At 43.7% G+C, this 20464-nt stretch overlaps 2 protein-coding genes across 2 annotated transcripts in view; both read right to left on the bottom strand.

Moving 5' to 3' along the window:
• SLC9A4 (solute carrier family 9 member A4) overlaps nt 1-4882 on the bottom strand; it is a 45649-nt gene extending 40767 nt beyond the window's left edge. Inside the window, exon 1 of the mRNA XM_006127647.4 lies at nt 4198-4882. Coding sequence (XP_006127709.2) covers nt 4198-4453 — 256 coding nt within the window. The 5' untranslated portion in view covers nt 4454-4882. The remainder of the gene's footprint in view (nt 1-4197) is intronic.
• Nucleotides 4883-12303: 7421 nt separating this feature from the next.
• Nucleotides 12304-20464, bottom strand: part of IL18RAP (interleukin 18 receptor accessory protein) — a 50530-nt gene continuing 42369 nt past the window's right edge. Inside the window, 3 exon segments of the mRNA XM_075917392.1 lie at nt 12304-12993; nt 12996-13328; nt 15999-16169. Coding sequence (XP_075773507.1) covers nt 12914-12993; nt 12996-13328; nt 15999-16169 — 584 coding nt within the window. The 3' untranslated portion in view covers nt 12304-12913.

Below are 20464 nucleotides of genomic sequence, written 5' to 3'. Positions count from 1 at the left end.
GGTAATCCCATCTTGTACACTCTGGGGTTTCTTGTACATTCCTCTGACATATCTGGTTCTGGCCACTCAGAAGACAGGAGTTTGGATTAGATCTCCTATGTGTATAGCACAGCAATTCCTATGTCTCCATTTGACCTAATGCACTGCTGTGTTAACAAAATAATCAGCTGAACATGAGCTCCCAATTCAATGCTGTGGCCAAAAGGGCTAATATCATTCTGGGATGCATAAACAGGGAAATCTTACGTAGGAGTAGAGAGGCTATTTTACCTCTGTATTTGGCACAAGTGTAATTGCTGTTGTAATGTGTTCAGTTCTGTTGTCTATGATTCAAGAAGGGTGATTAAAGGATTATAAACATTCCTTACAGTGATAGACTCCTTTATTTTTTAGATAAAGGAAATGCAGTGGATCTAATCTACCTCGACTTTAGTAAGGCATTTGATACAGTACCACATGGGGAATTATTGGTTAAATTGGAAAAGATAAGGATTAATATGAAAGTTGAGAGGTGGATAAGCAACTGGTTAAAGGGGAGACTACAGTGGGTCATACTGAAAGGTGAACTGTCAGGTTGGAGGAAGGTTACTAGTGGAGTTCCTCAGGGATCAGTTTTGGGGCCAATTGTATTTAATCTTTTTATTGCTGACCTTGGCACCAAAAGTGGAAGTGTTCTGATAAAATCTGCGGATGACACAAAGTTGGGAGCTATTGCCAATTCAGAAAAGGATCGGGATATCATACAGGAAGAGCTGGATGACCTTGTAAATTGGAGTGATAACAATAGGATGAAATTTAATAGTGAGAAGTGTAAGGTTATGCATTTAGGGATTAATAACAAGAATTTTAGTTATAAGCTGGGGACACATCAGTTGGAAGTAACAGAGGAGGAGAAGGACCTCGGAGTCCTGGTTGATTATAGAATGACTATGAGCCGCCATTGTGACATGTCTGTGAAAAAGGCTAATACGATCTTGGGATGTATTAGGCGAGGTATTTCCAGTAGGGATAAGGAGGTGTTAGTGCCATTATACAAGGCATTGGTGAGACCCCATTTGGAATACTGTGTGCAGTTCTGGTCTCCCAACTTTAAGAAGGATGAATTCAAACTGGAACAGGTACAAAGAAGGGCCACTAGGATGACCCAAGGAATGGAAAACCTGTCTTATGAAAGGAGACTCAAGGAGCTTGGCTTGTTTACCTTAACCAAAAGAAGGCAGAGGGGGGACATGATTGCTCTCTTTAAATATATTAGAGGGATAAATACCAGGGAGGGAGAGGAATTATTTAAGCTTAATACCAATGTGGACACAAGAACAAATGGATATAAGCTGGCTTGTAGGAAATTTAGACTTGAGATTAGATGAAGGTTTCTAACCATTAGAGGAGTGAGGTTCTGGAATGGCCTTCCAAGGGAAGTAGTGGGGGCAAAAGATTTATCTGGCTTCAAGAAAAAACTAGATGGGTTTATGAAGGGGATGGTTTGATGAGATAACATGATCTTGGTAACTAATTGACCATTCATTATCAGTGGGAAATAGGTCAATGGAGGGATGATAGGAGTTACAATAGAGAACTTTTTGGGTGTCTGGCTGATGAGTCTTGCCCACATGCTCAGGGTTTAGCTGATCGCCATATTTGGGGTCGGGAAGGAATTTTCCTACAGGGTAGATTGGCAGAGGCCCTGGAGGTTTTTCACCTTCCTCTGTAGCATGGGGCACAGATCACAGCTGGAGGATTCTCTGCATCTTGGGGTCTTCAAACTATTTGAAGGCTTCAATATCTGAGATATAGGTGAGAGGATTATTCTAGCAGGGGGTGGGTGAGATTCTGTGGCCTGCATTGTGAAGGGGGTCAGACTAGATGATCATGATGGTCCCTTCTGACCTTGGAGTCTATGAGTCTATGAGTTTAGTCTAGTTCAGTGTTTCTCAACCTTTTTTTCATAAAGTACCCCTTTAAAAAAATATAAGAAGTACTCCCTTAAAAAAAAAAATTAGAAGTACCCCTAGTACCTACAGTTTTCAGACACACACAATTTTTTACTACCATTGCAACACATTTGTTTAAACAACTTAATCGTAGCTAGGCAGGCGCTGAAATTTTTGGGTATAAAAAGTACAAAAATAATAAAGCTTTCTAAAACTTACAACAAAAATTCAGTTTTCTCCAAATATCAGTTGTGTTGAAGTACCCAGACTTCTCTTGAGTACTCCTAAGGGTACTGGTACCACTGGTTGAGAAACACTAGTCTAGTTAACTTAACAAAGGGATGGTTAAGGAATGACTTGACTCCAGTCTATAAATACCAACATGGAGAATACATATTCACTAATGGACTCTTCAATCCAGCATAGAGAGGTATAACACAGTCTAACAGCTGGAAGTTGAAGCTAGACTAGCAGTTCTCCAACTGTGGTTTGGGACTCCAAAGTGAGTTGCAACCCTGCTTTACAGGATCATCAGGGCTAGCATAAGACTGACTGAGGCCTTGGGCCGAAGCCTGAAGTCCAAGCCCCACCACCCAGGGCCAAAACCTGGACTCCATCACGCAGGGCTCAGGCTTCGGCTTCAGTCCTGGGTGTCGAGGGTGAGTTATAGACTCCCTGCCCAGGGATGAAGCCCTTAGGCTTTGGCCCTCCTGCTCCAAGTGGTGGGATTTGGACTTTGGCCCCTGCCTGGGGAGGCAAAGCTCAGGCAGGCTCTGGATTCAGTACCCCCTCTGAGGGTCATGTAGAAATATTTGTTGTCAAAAGGGAGCCGCAGTGCCGTGGAGTTTCAGAACCCCTGAACTAGACATAGTCAGATTGGAACTACGGTATACATTTTTTAGTGAGAATAATTAGACATAACAATTTATCAAGAGTCTCCATAACTGATAAGTTTTAAGTCAAAATTGGATGTTTTTCTAAAAGATCTGCTCTGGAAATTATTGTGGGGAAGTTCTATGGCCTGTGTTATACATGAGGGCAGACCAGATGGCTACAGTGCTTTTGGTCTCAGAATCTATGAATCTGTGAACAAGAAAGGAGTCAAAGTTGGTGCTGAATTTGATGATGGTTTTACTAATGAGGACATGTTTCTAAGAGCTGGCTTGAGATCATCAACTAATTTCACACAGGGAAACAATTGTCAGTGACAACTATCTTTGCTCCCTATATGCTGGATGGCTCAAACACGAAAAGTTCTATATCACAAGGCAAATTTCAGGAGTCAACCAATCTCACTGACCAACTACTCAATGGGAATATTCAGATATTATATGTAAACTTTTGGGGCAGGAGCTGTAAAGTTACTATATGCTTGTACAGCACCTAGCACTATGGATCCCAACATGATTGTACCATTTAGAAACTAATATATAAATGCTAATTAATAATAATGAATTATTGTATATAGGATACATGCCAACTAATCTTTGTTATAAATATGGCCCTGATGCTGCAAATAGTACACTCTCTTTCACTCTCATTCATATATACACATATATATACTTGTAGAATAAATGTATGTGTATGTTTGAACAATATAATAGGTATGTGGGTGTTTATGTTCATATGATAAATTGCATTTACAGTATCTTGTACACTGACTGCTAGTCTACATTCTGCCCATTAGTCCTTCTCATCCAGGCCAACCAGTAAAATTTCATTTGAGCTATTTCAAATAGTAAACATTTCAAAATATCTCCAGGGATATATTTCCCTCCATTCCCCCCAGCCTGAGCATTTCTCCCTCCCCCACAAAGTTAATTAGGCCTGAAGTTCAGGACATGCAATCTCAATCTTTCATGCTGCACTTACGCCTGATATATTGTCCCATTTAAAGTTAGAAACAGCTGAAAAAGGGGAGATTGCTAGCTTCCCCTCCCTGGGGACAGACAGAACCTGCTTGTAGCCTAGAAAGGTCCTGGGTTTCAGAGAACTTACATGGTATCATTTATAACATTTTTCTGATGCCTACGCAGTTGGCATTATGACAACTAAGACATTTGTTTTTTCCAGCAAAGGGCATTCAAAAATAATCTCAATAATTTAGAAACATTCTCCTACATTTATAAAACAGTTTGGCTATCAAACATGTTTTACTGCTTTCTTTAACTTCTTACCTACAAAAGTTTTTTTCTCCCCTCCCACCCCCTCACCCCCAACCTCCCACTGCCAAAAGAAAAACTTCACCTAGCCATGTTCTACTTACCTATTTTTGCAAGGGATGCAAGAAGTATCCAAAGTGTAACTTCATAGGGAATTTGCACATAGTTATAATCCACTGTAAAAATATCCAGTCTCTCATCCTGAGGAGAGCCCTCAGCATTGTGATGGTCAGGTGGAGTTGTTGAGTTACTGCCCAGGTTAGATACATCAGAATAAGTAGCAGCAGAAGGGCACTCAAGAGTCAGTAGCAACAGCAACCAGTTCAAAAAATTACCATGCATAAATATCTGAGAGCCCATGTCTGGGGCAGAAATGTTCTGTTATACTATATGTAATATGTACTGTACACATGACTGCATGTATTCTTTCTGTCTGCACTGACCCTAGCCATCGAGATTGCCTTAGGAAATTATCTATCAAGTTATCACTTTAAAAGTCCCAACATCCGAGTGTCTTTGAATTCAGATGAAGACACAGGTATATGCAGGCTTTTGAAATCCAGATAAGAACTTCAGCAACCTTGCACTGTTCAGGAATGCAGTCTCTCTTCCCCTGAAGATTTTTATACTTGCTCTAGGCTTAGTAGTTTTCCTTGAAACAGAGAAAACTAGGAAATAATGAACAGAACTCATTTACCAAATACCACACGTTAAAAAAAATCACAGGGCGAAGATCCCAAAATGCTGAACATGTAGACTTGCCCGCTCCATAACCTTGTCTTCCTCCCTCTCTTTCTCCTTCATGTACTCTATGTGCCCAAGTCAGCAGGTAACTCAAGCATCTGATTAATGGTATACACTCACTTTATTTGTAATAAACCAGTTTAATTGAAAATAGACCCTTCAAAGGTTCTGTTAGTGACATCTAGTGGATATCCACGAAGTTGCACTCTCAATGTATAAAAAGAAGTCCTGAGGCACTTTAAAGACTGAAGCTTCAGGGGGTAGCTGAGTTAGTCTGTAGTGTACAGGATAAACTTAAAAAACAACAAATGGTCAGGTAGCACTTTAAAGACTAACAAAACATGTAGATGGTATCATGAGCTTTCGTGGGGACAGCCCACTTCTTCAGATGACTGGGGTTTTGAGTTTAGGATGTGCAGACCCAAAATAAAAACTCTACCTGACATATTGTACAGTCATCCTCACATGATTTTTGGCCCAGTGAGTGTTTTAATATTTCATACATGAAACAGCTTCAACAGGAGAAATGGAGAGAGAGAGAGAGAGAGAGAGAGACCCAGTCACAATGTCCCATAGCTCAGTGGTAAGGGCACTCACATACAAGTTGGGCTCACATCCCTGCTCCACATCAGTTAAAACTAGAGCATTTGAACCTGTGTCTCCATATCTTGCATGAGTGATCTACCCACTGGGCTAATGGTTATCAGGGTGGTGGCACCAATACCTTCTCAGTTTTTGCAAGAGAGGGCCCATGATGTGCTTAGCTCCAGCAGAGGATTCTCTGCTATGAATCCCAAGCAGGCACAGATCCCTCCCTTCAGTTTGGATTTAGGAGCCTCAATGCCTTTGAAGGGCAGGGCTTAGAACTCATTCTACTCCTTGGCATTCCCTATTGGCTAGTTTAGATAGTGCCATACCTAGCTTGAAGGCTTTTGAGGATCACCTTCTTCAGAGTCTAACTTCAGTGTCCCCATACTTTTTAGAGAGAGCCTGGGTGCCTAACTGGGATGGGTGAATTCCCCTCAGTGGCAGGGCATCTAAACATTAGGACTTGAACGCTGAGTCTTGTCTCCTTTGTGGATCTTGCCTGAAATGTCTCCCATGAGTTACAGATTGGCCACTGACCCAATGGGGCTCATGCCCAGGAACCCCCAAAATGGGTACTCCTATGCCCTGACCCACTGCTTCTGCTGGGGAGTGGGATCAGAGCTTAGGGATTTGCACCTCTCCACCTTGTTGCCCTGGGTTTCCCCAGCAGGAGCACTGGGGAGGGAGCAGGGAGGTGACTGCAGGCAGAAGGGATGGGGAAGACCCACAGTTGCTTTGGCCCAGGGCCCCAAACGCCCTAACCCTACTTCTGTCTCCCATTAGTAAACAGATCCCAAGCTGAGGTATCATAATTACAGAAATGTTAACTTGAAACAAAGGTGTGTTCATCACTGATCAAAAGCCTGTTTCTTCTCCAGGTGAGAAAAATCAAAATGATCTCAGGTGACTTGGAGAAAAACATGACTCCAGGAGACACAGAATGAAGAACAATGCCTGGCTATCAAGCTTGACTGTGTGACCAGGCTAAACACTCTCAGGAGCAGAAAAATACACAGTACTAGTTTCCATGTTACAGAATATCATACCTTGCTAAGGAGATTATCGAGCACCTCTGTTTCCAAGTCATCCTTCAAGATTCATTTGCAAAAACTGGTGAAGAGCTCAGGCTCATTCTGAAAGAAAGCTCTCTGCGTTTAAATCCTCAGGATAGCTGTTTGCTAAATCTCAAGCATGCTTGTTTAGGTCTTTGCTGCTAAGACTTTTCAGCTTCTTGCCTGTCAAAAACTAAACTTTCTTCTACTCTGATGTATTTACGCAGCTTATCATCCAATTGTGTTAATATGATCTCTGAGATGGGGTTGAAAGCCTTGCATGTAAAAGCTTATTGGGATCTGACCACCTTTAGTTCTTTGCAAGTTTTCCTGGCATTACTTTCTTGTTTATTGAAGATCTTGACTTACGAGATATTCTTTGGTGCATACCAGGAGCAGGATATTCTTGTAAGCCAATTGCCATTGAAGGATTTATGAGTCAGATATGATGACTCTAACAAAACCTGCTGAAAGCCACTAACTAAGCCAGCAAGCCATTTGAAGGTCAAGATCTGGAATATACAGTTCTTCAGCTCACAATTAATTTCTGACAAGAAAGTAGACCACATCTTGTCCAAGACAAAAAATGAAAACTCTGAAATGTCCATTTGCAAGCTATCGTTTTCCCACTTAAGTTCTGGCATAAGATTGTGTGAGTATTGTCTAAGGGCACATTTACGCAGCGGTGCTTACTTGAAATAAGCTATGCAAATTGAGTTTTGTCAATTGCGTAGCTTATTTCAAAATAGCTTATTTCGAAATTGGGAGCATCTACACAGCACTTATTTCGAAATAGAACACTCTTCCTCTGACTTCCCTTACTCCTCATACAATGAGGGCTATAGGAGTTGAAGTAAGAAGTCCTCCAGCTTGGCAGTATTTCGACATTATTTTGAAATAACTGCCTGCTCTGTAGACGGGGACTAAGTTATTTCGAAATAATGTTGCTGTGTAGACGTACCCTAAAGGCTCAAGAACATCCTCACATGATTCTGGAGCAAATGCATTGCCTTTACCCTGACTGACCATCTTGTCATGTTACTGTAGTGCTAATATGCTCTTTGAACACATCCCAACAACTAGCAGAAGCAGAAAACAGCTGATACAAACTTTGAATTAATCCAGAAAACAGCAGAACGTGGGGAACAAGCACTATTCCACCTTTTCCAACAAAACTCAGAGGACAGCATAGGGGATGAAACTACTGAAGTCAATTTCAAACACTTTTGTAAGCTGCAATCATATTGGATTCATTAGTATGTCTTTGTCCCCTGCAGCCATCCTTTTTTTCCATTTTCTGAAAAATAACTTGTGTAAACCTTCCAGTGTTTTGACATGGCTATCGGTGAAAGCTACAAAACGCTGAACAGGGCCCTAACGGCAGCTCCCAATAGTGCATTCTGGGCCCTAAGCACTGCTCCAAATATTCAACATGGGACACTAATTGGGGCCCTGATTTGTCCATTTGGGGCAATAAATGGGCCTCCAAACACACCATTTGGGACAATAAACAGAGACAGCTAAGCCATGTAGAAAAAAGCCGTACTCTCCCTGGGTTGAGACAGGAGGTGTAGGCTCTGGGGTGGGAATGAGAAATTTGTGTGTGGGAAGGGGTGAGAGGTGCAAGCTCTGGGAGGAAATCTGAATGCAGGAGGAGGTGGCTAAGGGGATAGTGGCTCAGGGAGGGGATTCCAGTCCGGGCAGTGTTGGGGTCAGATGGAGGGTTGGGGTACTAAGCAAGCCAAAGGCTTGTGGATGTGAGGGTGCAGAAATTTGGTTTGGAGTGTGTGAGGGGCTCAGAGCAGGGGGTTCCAGTGTATGAAAGGCTCAGATCTAGCGTCTGGGGGTGGTGGAGCAGGAGTGTTATGATGCTGTGGCCAGATGGGGGCTTGGTTGGTCAGGCTTCATTTTTAAATAAAATACTATGTCATGCACAAAAAGTTTCTGCATTGTTTTTATTTATGAGAAGGGCAGGGAACCTGTTTTGAGTCAGGGGTCACTGACCCACAGAAAAGTCAGTTGGGGCCTGTGACAGCCTGTCACTGGTCGGGGGGCGGGGCGGCCGGAGCCCCGATCCCCAGGAGACTGACGCCGGGGAACCGGCTCTCCGGCGGTCCCCCAGCGCGGGCGGGAGGCGGCGGCGGGCGGGGGCACTTCCCCCGCGCCTGCGCCGGTTGCGCCGTTTTAGCTCCTTCCCCGCGTCCCCGGACGGCGGGGGCGGGGGGGAGCGGATCAGCTGGGCGGCGGGGCGCTGCGCGGCGGCGTGCCCGGAAGGGGCGGGGCCCCAGGGAGCGGCTACCGCGGCGGGCCGGCTCAAAAGGGCCGGGCGCCGGCGGAGAGGAAGGCAGGCTCCTGGCAGGAGCACCGGAGCCGATCCAGAGGCAGGACGGAGCCCGGGCGGCATACCCCGTGGCTGCGGGCCCGGCGCTGGTCCCGAGGTCTTTGGGACAGCCACTGCCCCTGGCGGTCCCTCAGCCCCACGGCAGACGGGGGGCGCACCCCACCGCGTCGCACACAGCGGGAGCGGGACGGCCGGAGGCGGAACGGCACCCCAGAGCGCTCCCCAGAGACTGCTTCCGGAGGCGAGCCACCGCAGGACCCCGAACCAGGGTAGGTGCGAAGCTGGCGGGCACGATTGGCGGGCACCGCCCGGAGGGAGGAAGGAGTCCGGGGCGGAGCGCTTTTGGCGGCCTTGGGTGGACGAGTTGAGGAGGGATTAACCCCCCTCGTCCACCGCGTCGGGGCGCGAGCGAGCCCCGTCGCTTAGGGCCCCGGACTGGGACCCGGAGAGAGGGTGGGGCCGGGTCCCCCTCCCTCCACGAAGGAAATATCCCCCTACCCACGACCTTAGTGAAAGAACGCCATCAGGCGGAACTTCAGCGAGTGGAAACTCTAAACCTGGGGCCTGCTGCCCTGTCCCGCAGAGGCGGATAACTATTGCCGGGTTCGCTGACCCCCCCTTCCTACTGGGAGGAGGTGATCGCACCCATTGTCGGGGGTTCCCCCATCGGGGCCCCAGGGACTGAACAAGCCCTAGGAGGGGGCATGAGGGTTCGCTGACCCCCCCTCTCGGACCAAGAGGGGGTGATCGCACCCCGAAACCCCCACACGGCCACACAAGTGAGATGCAAAAAAAAAAAAAACCCTCTTCCAAACCCCCTTGAAGCCTCACTAATGTGGCCCCAACTGTGCTGGTGGGAGCAGGGGACATGGTACTGGAGAAGGCTGCTCATGGGTGCTGGAGCAGGGGACAGGATGCCAGTGGGGACACAGTTCTGCAGCAGGGGACAGTGGTGACAGAGTTCTGAAGCTGGGGAGATGGAACAGGGTGTCTGGAGGGCAGGGGACAGGGTTCTGCAGCAGGAGACAGGGTGCCAGTGGGGGCAGGGTTCTGTGGCAGGGTGCCAGTGGGGGCAGAGAGTCCCTTGCACCCGCCTCCTCCCAGGACTCCCCCTCCCCACCCCTGCAGAGGAGGGAAGCCCTGTCGCATGCCTCCTCCAGGGCTGGTGCGCGCCTCCCACAGAGCAGGGAAGCCCCCGTCACAGACCCCCTCCAGGCCTGACTCCCCCCTCCTGTGGAGCAGGGAAGTCCGCGCATGTGCCCCCTGCAAGTCCCAGCACGCGCCTCTGGGGACTCCCCCGGTAAGTTTCCAGCATGCCACAGACCTGGGGCAAGGATGCAGCCAGCGCATTTCCGGAACCCCTGGAAGTGATGCGCAGCTGCAGATAGGTAGTGGGGCTTCTTGGGGGTGGGAGGACATGGGAGGCCCAGAATGCCTCGCAATTGACTGGTCGAGGCCTCACGATCGATGGGTTGGTGACCACGGATCTAGCACAACAGGGGGCCGTTGGGAACAAAACCAGGAGGCAACAAAATGTCTCTAAGATGTTCCTCATAAGCACTCAGGAGACTTATAAGACAATGAGTTATTTGTGGTGAAGATGACTTCCAGTCTCTAGCTAAAAGTTACACAGCTGTGTTGCTGATGATGGGAGCTTCCAAAAGGATGCTAACTAGTTAAAGGACACTCTCTGGAGAGAGATGAACTCTGGAGTAGGGTTGTCAACAGTGTTCCCTGTAAGCTGTGCACTCGTGCCGCTGGTCAGGAGAGATTCAAAGGCTGCCCAACTGATTAGCAGAACACCCTGGTGATACACATTTGCACATGCCTTGGTGCACATACAAATTTATCCTGCTCATGGATGGAAAAGATCAGTGGGAACATCGGTTGCCAACTCTCCAAGATTGTCTGGGAGTCTCCAGGAATTCAAGATAAATCTTTAATGGAACATTATGTCATGTGAGGAAACTTGCAGGAAAACATCCAACCAAAACTGGAAACCCTACTCTGGAAAAAATTGTGAGCTGTTTCTGGGGAAAGCAGACTGTCATGCAATACAGACTCTGCAGAAGGTGTGTCTGTTGCAGATGAGGCCTTCCCAAGAATGGGAGGCAGGTGTAGAGACCGTTCATTGACTTAAGATGTGTTTTCTTTTAAATGCTTTGGTTCTAAATAAACAATACTCTGCTATAGGAAGGCTGTCTGGCCACTTGATACCACAGTCATCTCTGCAGCAGGAGCAAAACTGGAGGAACCAAACATAGCTTAGACCTGCTGAGGTAACTGTGATTAGCACTAGGCGACTGCTTTTACAGGAGGGACTAACAGACTTGCCAGGCCCTTAGGCAAGATATGAGGGAAGGCCAGCTCTGTGCTCATGGGAGGAGTGGGGCCTTTGGCAGAAGGGGTGGGGTGGGTTCAGCCAGCTCTCAATGCTGCCAGGAGCATGCTGAACCAATTCCCCACCAGGCAGCCTTCAGAGCCATGCAGTGCTCCAATGGCAATTTAAAGGGCCTGGTGCTCTGGGTACTGCTACACCAGTAGTAAAGGTGGTAACAGCGAGGAGCCCTGGATCCTTCTGAATCGCTGGGCTCCAGAACAACTGTCCCTTTCCCCACCCATGGTCCCTTTCCCCATCCACGGTCAGGCCCGGTTGCCCAGGGCCCTGTGTGAGAGTAAGAGACTTGCATGATTACACCCTGAGAAAGGTACCAGAATAGGAAGGTTCAGAGGTATAGTTAGCCCAGTAACTGATAATAGGGAGGTTGGTTTATGGCCTTACTAGCAGAGCTGCTGAGCACCTGAAATTCTCACCAACTTCAGAGGGACCAGTGGGTGTTCAATACATCTGGAAATCATGCCAGTGGTGTATGTGTACTGTATCTGCCTGAGTGAAAGGTCTCTAATCTAGTAGACTACTCTTTCCCCTACTCCAAGAATCATCAGGATGCTTTGGTTCAATCCCCTAAAACAATAATACCTGATAGTTCCATTGGATTACAGCTTGTCTCCCCTCTTGTTCAATGCCTATATGAGCTGTGAGGTGATACAGGCTGCAGTACTTTCATTATGTTGTTGTCACCCCACTCTGAAATTCTATCTCCAGTCAGTGCTGTTCATGTCCAGTTGATGACAGCAAGTCATCTGAAGTAAAACTCAGACAGAGTAAGGTGATGCTAGTAGGTTGAGGGGAGCAAACGGAAGATATTTGGGAGGATCCCCAACATTCTGAGATGGAACTTCTCCCCATTCTATGTCAGAATAATTTCAACCCTGTCATTCTGACATAGCCATGTGAGGGGATCCTCACAGATTTTTTTTTCTCTCCACAGGCCCTCTCTTGTGGATTTTTTTAAACCAAAAAAGTAGTAATCTGGGTGAAGAAATTTAGGGCTGCTCCCTCTGGACTATATAGGAAAACTTACAATACAAAATTCCTTTGGAGTCTTTTTTATTTCAACATTTTTTATTTTTTCAAGAAAAATAGAAAAACATCATAGGAAAACACAATGCAATAAGCAAACCTTTAAACTGGTGTATCCTTATTTTCAACCTCAAGGCAAAAAGAACACATACAAAAGAGTCCATGGTTGGAATTTCAAAAATGCTTAACCTTGGTTTAACTCTGCTCCCACTGCAATCAAGGGGAGTTTTACTAATGAGTTGATAACAGCAGAGTGAGGCAAATGAAAACCTCAGCCATATTGCTTTCTGCTTTTAATTCCCTTCACACAGGAAAGTCTGTGTATACAGTGTATAGTGTTTAGAAATGGAATTATGATATTATTACTATTTCTTATTAATAACATAGTTACAATTTAAGTTCTCTTTTGTCCTAGGTTTGTCACCATCTACCACAGTGGAGCCCAAATTCTGAGTATAACTTTGCTGAAAATAATAAATATTAAATATGATAATAAAAGGAAAACATATCACAGTCCCACTTGCTTGTACTGAAGATTTTAGGGTTATCACATTATGACAGTTTTTTATTCCACTTTATGTTAGGGTGAGCTGTCAATGAGATAAAAGATGATGAGCCCTTAAATTTGTGGTAAGCTGGTGGCAGATATAGGAAGTTCCTTTACAATCACCTCACCCTTTCTTAGTCTGCTGACTTCTCCCACTGGCCGTTCTGCTATTGAGAGCCATGTTAAATAACCTTTGGAAAAAAACTTTAGACTGTTTTTACCAAACCCACTGGTATTCTTCACTGGCATGTGATATCGCATGTACTTCCAGAATTGTTTGTTTGGTGAGGAAGCATTAGAAGATTTCCAGGTAACAACTGGTAAAATTTTAAGAGCTTTCTTCACTAGCGGAGGTAAAGACTCAGGCTCTTGGAACGATTTGTACTTAATTAAAATCAGTTTTATCATGTTATCTTCCAAAGCACAGTTCACCGCTGCCTGCAGTTCAAAGATGCTGGGTCCGTTGACATAGCCAGGGCTCAAGATAATTATAACTCGCCTGCTTTGCTTAATAGCTGTTACGATATCATCAGTGTAAGCTGAAAAAGAAACAATGATTAGTGCTAGCTTACACTTCGGCCTTTTCAGACTCAAGCACCAAAAACATTAAAAAATTTAAATATAATCCTGTTAACAACTACATAAATGCAGCCAACATTGGAGGAAAATAAAACTGTTTAACAGCACATAGCAATGGCACTTACACTGTAGGAAGAATAGAACATGACTGAAACTACAGGAGCATTTAGAAAGTCAATACCAAATACACAGTTTAGACAAATGATTTTTCTCTTTAATTATAAGTAGAATTTAGATCGCTTCTTTTTAAGCCAAATTCCTCAGTGGAGATGTGTCTTCTATGACAGTGAAGCATTTGACCCAGTATTTCTGCAGTAATTTTATTTTTTATTGAAAAAAAGTGGCATCCAACAGATAGCAGAACATACCCAATACATTATAAAAACATATTTAATGTGGACAAATGATTAATTTGTGATATATATATATATATTGAAAAAAAGTGGCATCCAACAGATAGCAGAACATACCCAATACATTATAAAAACATATTTAATGTGGACAAATGATTAATTTGTGATATATATATATATATATATATATATATATATATATATATATATATATATATATATATATATATATATATATATATATATATATTTAGAAATGGATGGGAGACTAATAAAAGCTGGTTGAAAAACAGTTATTATTATTCCATGGAAAACTCAGAGATTTCAAAATTTTGTGTAATCCCAAATGAGAATGAACTATCAAAATCTCAAATTTTTATGTGCAGTGAAATATTCCAAAATATTTTATTTTGTCTTTACATTGTAATCTTTATACTATCTAACATATAAAATAAAAGTCTACATATTTCGACTTTTACATATTATATCTATTGTATATTTGAGAGAGTTTGTGCATCTGTCTGTCTGTTCATCCATCCATCTGTGAGTCCATTTGATCAAGAACTCCTCCTAAATGGTAAGAGCTAGAACCACCAAATGTATATGCTGCTTCCTCTAATCATAAATTAAAGCACACTAAGGATTTGGTTGTGCCAAAGCAATGGGATGTGCTTGGAATTTGATTGTTTCTTATAAAATAGAAAGGGAAGGGGAGGGCTGGTAGTAGGGACAGATACACTGAAGAATGACCACAGGAGCCAGAAAAGGGCCAGAGATGGGGACCAGGATAGCTATAATGGCATTGGGCCAGAAGGGGGCAAGAATGGAGAAAGGGACAGCTATCTACTATATATTTCATAGAGTTTGTTTGTGTATCTGTTTGTGTGTCTATCTGTCCCCCAGCTGAGGGACATGCACCCCTCCCCCAGTTGTGCCCGCTTGAGGTACAAGCGGCTTTTCACCTGGCCCCAAGCTGCTGTGGTGAGAGAGGGTGGGTTTGGTCTATACTGAAATCCTCATCCCCAGCCCCAGCCCAGCATAATAATTTAAATGAAGAAAAACAAAATGTATCTGAGTTAAGGACCTGAATAACACCAGGTAAATCTTCAGGTAAATATACAAAAAGGTAAAATGAGAAACTCAAAATGCACTATTTCAACCTTACTAAAATGAAATGTTTAAATAATTTCCCATTGAAATTTTTGACAAAAACCAAACTTTTTGAATTCATCTAATCAGCATTTTCCAATGGAGAACTGTTCCACTAGAAAATATATGACAAGCTCTAGCTTCACTATCAAGCAAATCTTAAAAATGCTTATACAAAAAATGTATTAGTCCTTTAAGAAAAGTTGAAAAAGAACTTGGCTCCACCCTTCATGTGCCTCCAGTGACCACACAGACATTCTGCGTGAATAGGATGTCTTAGGCCATGTCGACATGTACAGTGCTACAGTTGCACCGCTAACTGAAGGCTCTGTATGCCAATGGGAGAGAGCTCTGTTGTCAACATTTACCCCTCCCACACAGACACCTCTTAAGTGACATAAGCTATGATGGTGGAAGAAGGTCTTCTATTGACACGGCATTGTGCACACTAGCACTTGTGTCAGTGTAACTTATGAAGGGGTGGAATATTCTTGTCAGCATAGGTGGCAGTATAGACATACCCTTAGACTTTAAGGGTACGTCTAGACTACATGGCTCCGTCGACGGAGCCATGTAGATTTGTTTGTTCGGCAAAGGGAAATGAAGCCATAATTTAAATAATCGCGGCTTCATTTAAATTTAAATGGCTGCCCCGCTCTGCTGATCAGCTGTTTGTTGGCAGATCGGGGCAGTCTGGACGCTCCCCTGTCGACATGAAAGCCCTTTATCGACCTTCTAGGTAAACCTCATCCTACGAGGCATAACGGGGAGGTCGATAAAGGGCTTTCAGGTTGGCACAGAAGCATCCAGACTAGTGCGCTGAGCCGACAAAGAGCTGATCAGCTGTTTGTTGGCTCAGCGCGGCAGACATTTAAATTTAAATGAAGCCGTGATTATTTAAATCGCGGCTTCATTTCCCTCTGCCGATCAGCCTAATCTACATGGCTCCATCGACGGAGCCATGTAGTTTAGACACACCCTAGGGGTTGTGATCCAATGAGATGAGCAGAACCACCATGACCAAATCACATGGTTGTCATTTTTTATGAATAATGCTTTTGAAAATTAAATTCAATTGGAGCAAAGAGGTGTCTCCTGATGTTTTCCACAAATCATGTGGGACCTTACCTCCTCCTGGAAGAATGTCCCTGTCAAGAAGACACAGTTTGTATCCATGTTTGTTTTCCAAGACCTCCAGAAGGACCTCCAGAGCAAACTGTTCCTCATTAAGACAAGTAGAATCACTTCCAAAGGAGTCTTGTTTTGCATAGGACACAAATGCATCAAATTCTTTGCAATCTAAAAAAGGAAAGTACAATTAAAAATCTGCCAGGCATTTAATCTAGCTAAGTTATTTCTGAAGTACCCTATCACTTTAGATCGTGCTAAATTCTCATTATAGTCACAGCATCTAAATGATTAATTTAACCAAATATACTTGATTAAGAGAAAACAATTGTCAAATCATGTAATGGAGTCAGTCCATTAATTCATGATCAGTCCTGCTTCTTTATTTCCTTGCAGCTTTTATTGACATTCACAGCCAGATGCAAAGAGATGGCAAATCAGACCTTTACTTAAGTTTCAGAAAGCATGCAGAAAACAAGTCACATTTTTTTGCTGTAGTTGAAGCTCTGGCCTTTGCCCACTAAATTACATATTTTAGAGATATTGTCAAATTTACTGCTCTGTGCTGTAGTCAGCTTTTATGTCTCATTTATATCACATAAAAGGGTAAGGCTACTCAAGAAAAGCATGACCATTTCCAGTGCACAAGCTGCTTGTGAAATGCAGTGCATTTTATTGAAAGTAAAAACCCATCTCTTTTACACACCAGGTTGTCATAAAAATGCATGCATTATTTAATACAATGCTATAAAAATCCAGGTTTGATAAATAGAGATGGGTCACAGTTCAGGTCAGGTCCACTTCCTGGGTTCTTGATCTGTCCCATTAAAGATAGAGTGGAGCTGTGGATTTCAAATTCAGACCCAAATTTACCCAGGCTTTGATAAAGTTTGGATCTCCATTCTAGTTTGGACTCATCTTTGGCTATTGTGACACACAGATATATTTTTATTTTAAATCAAAATATAAGTATTTCTATTTTAAAAACAAACTTTTGAGGAGTAAAGAGATGAAGCAATTAATGATGAAATATGGACAAGGAAGTAGTGGATGTTGGGGACACCCAGGGGCAGCTGTGAACTGACTGTATTGCCTAGTATTCAGAACAAAAGTACTGGATGGGGCTCAGTTCTGCAAGGTGCTGGTTTCATTAAAGTCTATGGAATGGCTCACATGCTTAAAAATAAACATGCACATAAGTGCATTACTGAATTAAGGCAAGTGTGCTTAGCACCTTGCAGTACTATAAGAAAGGTTATTGTTGCTAATCTGTGCTTATGTTTCTTATGTGATCTAGAACAGGTCATTTGTCCTAAGTGAGGCACAGCCAGTGTCACTAAAACTCTGTATCTGGATGTAAGTTCAGTTTGTGAAACTACATCTAAGTTCATCATGTTCAGAAAAGTATGCATGTAAAAAAATATAAGCATGTAAATTTCATCTCACAGATTTGGAGGGTGAGTTATGGTCCCTTTGTAAACCTTAAATACTAAGAAATACAATAATGGTAAAAATAAAAAACAACAAATAGTCTGGTAGCATTTTAAAGACTAACAAAACATGTAGATAGTAACATGAGCTTTTGTGGGCACAGCCCACTTCTTCAGATGCCCAGAGTGTTGGATGTCCAGAACTAAAATAAATAGGGCAGAAGGGGGGGGAGGAAGGAGGAGAAGGAAAAAAATGGGAGGAGGGGGGAAACAAGAAGAGGCAGTGGGTATAAAAATATCAAGGGGAAAGCTGAGCTGGAATGTAACAGGAAAAACAAATAGTCTATAAGCACCTAAAGACTGGGTAGTCAAAATCTGTCCTACCTCGAGGACTCTCCTTCTGCCCCACTACTCCTATGAAAATGATTCAGTTCTGTGGGGATCTGGAATCCTATTTTCGCTGCCTCCGCCTGAAGGAATACTTCCAGCACACCGATGTACAACACACTGATCTTTCTGCTCTCCCCCACCGATCCCACAAGAGGATAGCTTCTATGTGGACCCCCCACTAACTGTCGTAACAAGAGTCTTGATTTCTACATCAACTGCTTCCGCAAACATGCTTGAGCTGACATTGTCAGCAAACAACAACATATAACATACAACCTCGGTCATGCAGAACGCAATGCTATACACAGCCTCAAAAACAATCCTAACATCATAATCAAAGAGGCTGACAAAGGAAGTGCTGTAGTCATCATAAGCAGGACAGACAATGAACAGGAGGCAACCAGACAACTCACCATTACCAGATTCTACAAGTCTCTCTCCTGGGATCCCACTAAAGAATACCAAAAAAAACCTTGAAACAACTGCTCATGAAGCAACCTGATGCTGCTCAGGAACAAATTTACACTAACACCCCTTCCTAATCCCCGACCGGGAGCTTTCTATCTGCTACCCAAGATATACAAACCTGGAAAACATGGACGACCCATCATCTCCAGCACTGGCACCATACAACAAGATTATCTGGCTATATTGACTCCCTCCTCAGATCCTATGCTACCAGCACTCCTAGCTACCTCCACGACACTACTAAGTTCCTGAGGAAACTTTAAAACATAAGTAATCTACCTGAAAATACCATCATAGCCACTATGGATGTAGAAGCCCTTTACACCAACATACCCACATGAAGAGGGATTACTGGCCATCAGGAACACCATCCCCAATAACAGCACTGCACACCTAGTTACAGAGCTCTGCGACTTTGTCCTCACCCATAACTACTTCCGTTTTGGAAACAATTTGTATCTTCAAGTCAGCGGCACAGCCATGGGCACCCGCATGGCACCACAATATGCCAACATCTTTATGGCTGACCCTGAACAACGTTTCCTCAGCTCCCCCCCCAACACCCCTACTTTACTTAGGCTACATCAATGACATCTTCATCATATGGACCCATGGAAAAGAGACTTTTGAAGAATTTCACAAGGATTTCAACAACTTCCGCCCCACCATCAACTTTAGCCTGGACCAGTTCCACAGGAAATCCGCTTCCTGGACACTACAGTAATGGACAAAATAATGGACAAATTTTCACCTCCCTATACCGGAAACCCACCGACCACTACACTTACCTTCATGCCTCTAGCTTCTAGCCCAGACACATTTCTCAATCTATTGTATACAGCCAAGCCCTAAGATACAACCAGATTTGCTCCGATCCCACAGATAGGGGCATACACCTACAGGATCTATATAAAGTATTCCTAAAACTGAAATACCCACCTGCAGAAGTAAAAAAACAGATTGACAGAGCCAAAAAAAGTACCCAGACATGAACTACTTCAAGACAGACCCAAAAGAGAAAAAAACAGAAGTCCACTTGTCATTACCTACAGTTCACAACTTAAACCCCTCCAATGCATTATGCACAATCTATCTAGGAAAATGATCCCTCACTCTCAGGCTACCTCTACACTGCTGGTTTTGCCAGCAGTGAGTAGGCAAATGAGGCTTGGATTAGCATACTGCCATACCTCATTTTCATAATTTATGTACGTCAGTTTTGCACAAAGGGTTTTTGTGGACAAAAAGTAGTGTGGATGTAGGTTTTTTGAGCAAAAATACCCCCATTTTCCGCAAGATAGGTAAACCTCCTTTTTTGGAGCATAAAGATCTTGTGGACAACGGGGGTTTTGCGCAAAAAACCCATGTCCACACTACATTTTTTTCCACAAAAACCCTTTGTGTAAAAATGGCGTGCATACATGATGCAAATGAGGCATGGCTGTATGCTAGTCCATGCCTCATTTGCATACTCACTGCCAGCAAAACCAGCAGTGTAGACGTACCCTCAGAGGCTTTGGGGGAAAGGCCTATTGTCGCTTACAGACAACCCTTCAACCTGAAAAAAATTCTCTTCAGTAACCATGCTACACAGCTACATCATAAACATCCAGGAACCCAGCCTTGCAATCAGCCCTAATGCCAACTCTGCCCACATATCTATACAAGCAAATTCATCACTGGAGCCAACCACATAAGCCAACCACATAAGCCACCAAATCAGAGGTTCACTTAACTGCACATCCAGGAATGTAATCTATGCCATCAAATGCCAACAATGCCCCACTGCGATATATATTGGACAAACTGGACAGTCCCTACGGGAAAAATTAATGGACACAAACGAGATATCTGTAAAGGGAACATACAAAAACCTGCTGGGGAACACTTCAATCTGCCTGGGCACTCATTAACAGATTTTCAAGTGGCTGTTTTGTTACAGATAAATTCCACAAGCCAAATACAAAGGGAAGGACTAGGAGGACAATTTATTCACAAGTTTGATACTCATGCTAATGGATTAAATAAAGGTGGCTGGGACATTACCAACCTACCAAACAATGAAGATGTCAATGGTTCTTTTTCTGTATAGTATCTGGTGTTAGTACTCTTCCTTTTCTAGTGCAAACTAATGGTTCTTATCTGCCTCTTTTGACTATCCAGTCTTTAGGTGCTTAT

This window comes from Pelodiscus sinensis, chromosome 1, assembly GCF_049634645.1.
Source record: "Pelodiscus sinensis isolate JC-2024 chromosome 1, ASM4963464v1, whole genome shotgun sequence".
Classification (NCBI taxonomy): Eukaryota; Metazoa; Chordata; order Testudines; family Trionychidae; genus Pelodiscus; species Pelodiscus sinensis.
Note: the sequence above shows the minus strand (reverse complement) of the source record. Positions and strands in the feature narration are given on the sequence as shown.